Below are 5576 nucleotides of genomic sequence, written 5' to 3' on the forward strand. Positions count from 1 at the left end.
CCCTGTGAAAACCGGTTGTTGGGCATTAGGTGTTCTTAGGCAATCTTATGTACCTGACCCAATTTAGGAAACGCTCTATGTGATCTTATGTCGTGTTCTGCAAAATAAAAACCCGTGACCGAGACGCGTCTCGGCTACCATAAACGAGCATAAGATCCCCTAACACTTGTCCCTACGAATAGCAATGGCATTGACGCTGCGCCGTGTGCATGCAGCACTGCAAAAAAAATCGATCACATAAGTCTAACCTGCACCTCGACATGCCCGATCGCGCTGGCAAGCTCCGTAACGCAAAGGCTAACCCTGCCAATGCTGTGGTTCCCAACAAACGCGTCGACTGCATATGCAAGTACTACTATGGCGGCAAACCACACTCGGTTGCCCTGCGAACATTTCGCACACATCTCGGTCTGGCTGAGACTGAGGAAGAACGCGAATATCTCCGAGCTTATAGCAAGGGAAATGCGCGTCATCTCGAGAATCCTTACAGAACGAATCAACCTCTGGCTTCAGGTTCTGGGCAGCAGACTACTGGCGACTCTCGGGACTCTGTCGATCTCGATCAATCTAGTGATCGATCTAGCGCTCTGGGCAAGCATGCACGCGACGACCAAGGCGACGACTCTCGTTCTACTCCAGAGAAACGTCTTCGTGCTGAAGAACCAGAGTATAACTCTGATGAACAGCATGTTGCAAGTTCCCCACCGCCACCAGGCAGTGACAGGGTATATTTTCTCAATCTATCTGATGTCATAGCCGTCTAACTAATTATCTATCAGGGCCCCGAGTTCGAAATGGTGTTGCAAGAAGCTCGTGTATACCCACAGGTAGACGTCGACGAGCTCATCCGTCTCGCTAGAAACCAGAAGTCCAAGAACGCGCTCGGATTCATCAAGAGGATAGCCAATGCCTCCTTAGACGATCCTGTCTCGAAACTGACACCAGAAACAATCGAACGACTGCGTAATCCGCCTCAAGAACCCCCGACGCCTCTCACTCCCCTGCAAAAACACAGCATCAGAAGCTATTTTGCCCTCGAACACTCCTCGAGGGACACATTTGAAAAGATACGAGTGTCGGAAGCCCAGACTTTTGCTGACGCAGATGGCCTTCTCCACTTTGAGGCTCTCGAGAAACTCATAACCGAGATCACTGGTGTTTCATCTATTGAGTTCGACATGTGCTGGGATACTTGTCTGGCATTTACTGGCCCCTTCGAGAACGATCAACGCTGTTCTCAGTGTGGACGACATCGCTATGACCAGGACATTCTCAAGGCCAGTGGAAAACGTGTATCACGCAAATTTCATACGATTCCCCTTGGTCCGATTCTCCAGGCGCTCTTTCGAGATCGACAGACAGCCGAAGATCTCAGCTATCGCGTCAGGAAGACTCACGAGGTCCTCGAAGACGCGATTCGAAACGGGAGGATTATTCAAAATTTTGATGATTATATCTGTGGCACTGACTATATACAATCTCTGATCGAGCAGAAGATCACCGACGATGACATCGTCGTTATGGCCTCTCTCGATGGCGCCCAGCTCCTCAAAACTAGAGGTTCAGACTGCTGGATGTATATATGGGTTATACTCGAGTTCTCGCCCGACAAGCGCTACAAGAAAACTCACGTTTTCCCCGGTGGTTTCATTCCTGGTCCCAAGAACCCTCGTAACGTCGACTCGTTTCTTTTTCCCGGGTATCATCATGTCTCAGCCCTTCAGAGGGAAGGTCTCGGCATCTGGAACGCATCGCAGCAACGTGGATACAAATCGCACATCCACCACTTCCTCGCCACTGCTGACGGACCCGGACTCACATACTTCAACGGAATGTGCGGTCACTGCGGCAAAAACGGGTGCCGCATGTACTGTGGGGTTCTCGGGCGACGCAAAACTCACGGCAAGAATTATTATCCAGCGCTCTCCCGCCCAGATCTGCCGTACGATTTACCAGGATCAAATCACGCTGATATATCTGTCTACGACCTCCCACCCACAGCGTCGACGGACTACTACGACAATCTGAAGAAGATTGTCTCGGCCAAAGGGATCACAGCATACGACAGGGCTAGAAGGGACACAGGGCTAACTAAGCCCAGCATACTGCTCGGTCTACACCCCAAGCACACCCTCCAGGTTCCTCGCTGCCTCGCACCCGATCAAATGCATCTAGTCGGCCTACTAGCTAATCTCTTCGTCGAACTCTGGAGAGGCGAGATCGACCACGGCCTGCACGATCACCCCGAGACATGGCCCTTCGCAGTTCTACGCGACGAGAACGTCTGGGCAGCTCACGGTCTCGACGTTGAGATGCTCGGCATGTATATTCCTGGTCTTTTCGATCACAAGGCCCGCAACATCCAGCAAGAGCTAACGTCGGGCTACAGGACTTTTGAATTTGAGATCTGGTTGCTCGGCTACGTCTCCGCGCTCATGTACGAGCTCCTGCCCCTCGAGTACTGGATGAATATATGCAAGCTTATCCGAGGTTTCCGAATCATCAGCCAACATTCTATTTCTCTGGATGAACTACTCGAGGCCCAGCGCTGCTTTATGTCATTCTACGAAGAGTACGAGCGCCTCTACTATCAAAAACGAGAAGACCGCCTCCATTTTATTCGTCATAGTATTCATCAGGTAACGCACTTGGTCGACGAGACGATCGCAAAGGGGCCGCCTATCTGCTACGCTCAGTGGACTATGGAACGGACTATAGGGAACCTCGGCCGCGAGATCAGACAGCCCTCGAATCCGTACGAGAACTACTCACGAGAAGGCGTCAGACGGTGCGCTAAAAATGGTCTCAAGGCGATGTTTCCCGAGCTAGATCCTCCCCCGACGATGTCCTCGCTGGCTGAAGACGTCGGGGACGGCTATTTTCTACTGAGAGCGCGAGACCGCTACCGTATGTTTCCGACAGGGTCCGCGCACACTGCCTTAGCACGTTACATGGGTCGGGAGCCGCATCGCCTTCGCAGATGGGCCCGACTACACTTACCCAACGGTCAGATCACCCGGTCGGCGTGGCGAGAGAATGCCACGCAGCGAGCGCAGCTTCGGATAGCTCGCAATATCAAGGTAAGCCACATAGATCTCTCTTTTTAATAGGCAAAAGCTAATATATTGCACTGTCAGTACGAACACGAAGGCCGACTACATATTGGAGAAGTAATCTACTACACACAAATCGACATGGCGCCTCCCTCTGACGACCTGGATGCTCCAGAAGACGTTCGCACAGTCGCGGTGATCTGGAAATACTCCGAACCCGATCCCGACCTCCTTCGCATGTCCTCACAGACACTATGGACCTGTCGCCATCTGGGTGAAGAATCCGCGACCGTAATCGATGTCCGTCAAATAAAATCGCTCATTGCAATGCCGCCGCACTGTCCCACCATCCCCAGCACCAGACTTGCCGAAGACCGCTTTTTCCTCGTAGAAAAACCTGGATTTGATGTCGCTACTTACATAGGTGACCCCACAGACCTTCAGAATGACGACCCAGGAGGAGACGATATCGAACTATAGGTATGTTTTGTTGTCTCTCATTCTTATAGCATTATACTCATTCAAATTGCGTGCACACCACCTACACTACACTGACGTCACGCCAAACCCTTCACATTCCATCAATATCCTCCTTGCACATCACACAGCTCCTTCTCGAGTGCACCTCCGCCCATCCCTCTCTTTTCCTCGTCCCCCTCCCCTCGAAAAAGTCGTCCAAACCATGCCGCTCTATAACATCAACATCACCGGGGACAACGTCATCCTGAACATGGCCGACAACTCTCACACACCTGCTGGATCTGAGTTTGGAGACTTTCTGTTCAGGTTTTCCGTTCCGCCCAGCGATCGAGAGCGTGAAGTGGTGCGTGTAATCTCTTATTCTATTATGACCATATCTAACTACAGATACAGAATATAATTGTCCGTCAGCGGGCATCGCGAGACGAGTTCTACGAGGAGAACCAGTCCGTGAACAACCACCAATGGAACACTGGACTTGCAATTGCAGAGTGAGTACTACGAACGTTCCGCATACATCCAGTCACTCAATATCACTTGTATTATAGCAAGGCGAGTAGTGTTGCTGCACAGAACCGGCTCTACCTTGTTGGAGAGCCGGTTAGTGCGCGTCTCCAGCGATTCAGCGAGCCCAATGGGTTCTACTGCATCAACCCTCGTCTCAACCTTGTCACACCTGGGCGACGCTCTCTGTTTCTCTACGAGCCAGCCCCACCTTTTCTTCTCCCACCAGCACCTCCTCTTGACGTCTTGTGCGAGAACGAGACACTGCTACTGCCCGTCTCCAATGCCCCTCCTGCAGATGCGACCCTTGCAGCAAGAGACAACAGAGATGGAGACGAGACACTCCCAGCGATAGACGACCACGATACCACCATGGTCGCAGACATCACAGACATCGAAGATGACAGCAAGAGATTGATTCCAACGTCCACTAGCAGCTTGATTGACGCGCTCGAACGTACTCACAAGCGCTACAAAAGCCAGCGGTCGGTAGATATTACTGGTCTCGACTCCGATGAGGAGATCTCCTAACTGAGTTTCCCCAACGCGTAGATATGTAATATTAGTTTAAATTCGCCACCATGTTCTAGCTCCTTGCAACGCGTGAATGTATGTACAATAAATCCAATGTTATGGAAACTGTGGCAAAAGGAACGCGGAATGAAATAGCCGAATTGCCGGTCCATGCTCAGGGACGCGGATCCCGGCTTCCCAGAATACACTAAGCGAGACCGACGCAGCTCGGTTGTGGAAATGAATTGTGGGCGCATTGTGGGGGCGTCAATGTATTCTAATGAAACACATACACAACACAGCTTGCTTCTGTCTAGGCGGTTAACTCTGGGGAAAACATATCTAGGCGGACAAGGTGAGTGATATGTTAGGATATTGTGGTTTCATAATCAGAAGCCTTTTCTGGTATGGAATGCTACTAGCTTGCGTCGGCGCTTCCTCCCTGTGCTCTTTTTCTTCGTTTTTCTTTGCTCTACGTGTACGCGTAAGACCTCCTGCTATGTCATCCATCCCTCCGAACACGTTCCCTGGGCTCAGCATGGGCTCTTCTGCGGTGTCTCTTGCTAGCGGTGGAGCCTTGTCTCATAATCTCCACGGTTCCCTCTCGTCTTCGAGTTTCTATGGTGGTCACAACTCTGGTATCGACGCTCACGATGACCAGTCGCATTCTCGCTCGGTGTCAAACTATTCGCACATGTCTGGGGGCTACGGTAATCAGAGCCAGTGGACTCATGCTCAGCAGGTAAGCAAGACATTACTGTGCCAATCTCTCTCTCACCATCACCAGGACGCATATATGCAACAGACGCAGCTGAACCTGATGAACGAGCGCATCAAGACGCTCGAAGCCCAGCTCATCGAAGTCAAAGCGCATCGGGACGCTTACGAGCAGCAGAGGAACTCGATTCAGTACGTGTATACCACATCTACATACATGCATACGTCCAACACACGATCAGGTCTTGCTTTGACCAGCTTGCCAGTTCCCTGAAGCATAGCGCGTCAAACCCTGCAGGTGCTTCTATG

At 51.4% G+C, this 5576-nt stretch overlaps 3 protein-coding genes across 3 annotated transcripts; all 3 read left to right on the forward strand.

Moving 5' to 3' along the window:
* Positions 1-794: 794 nt before the first annotated feature.
* Positions 795-3533, forward strand: CONPUDRAFT_68242 (uncharacterized protein; the record flags this gene model as incomplete). Its single annotated transcript, XM_007777769.1, has 2 exons — positions 795-3080; positions 3138-3533. 2 exons carry the CDS (start codon positions 795-797, stop codon positions 3531-3533), a joined length of 2682 nt encoding a protein of 893 aa, XP_007775959.1.
* Positions 3534-3735: 202 nt separating this feature from the next.
* Positions 3736-4568, forward strand: CONPUDRAFT_160622 (uncharacterized protein; the record flags this gene model as incomplete). The annotated part of the gene is made up of 3 exons (XM_007777770.1): positions 3736-3876; positions 3927-4024; positions 4082-4568. 3 exons carry the CDS (start codon positions 3736-3738, stop codon positions 4566-4568), a joined length of 726 nt encoding a protein of 241 aa, XP_007775960.1.
* A 481-nt stretch (positions 4569-5049) lies between these two features.
* CONPUDRAFT_160623 (uncharacterized protein) lies at positions 5050-5541 on the forward strand (the record flags this gene model as incomplete). Its single annotated transcript, XM_007777771.1, has 2 exons — positions 5050-5292; positions 5338-5541. The coding sequence occupies 2 exons, from the start codon at positions 5050-5052 to the stop codon at positions 5539-5541; spliced, it is 447 nt and encodes a 148-aa protein (XP_007775961.1).
* Positions 5542-5576: the final 35 nt, after the last annotated feature.

Source organism: Coniophora puteana (assembly GCF_000271625.1).
Source record: "Coniophora puteana RWD-64-598 SS2 unplaced genomic scaffold CONPUscaffold_47, whole genome shotgun sequence".
NCBI lineage: Eukaryota > Fungi > Basidiomycota > Agaricomycetes > Boletales > Coniophoraceae > Coniophora > Coniophora puteana.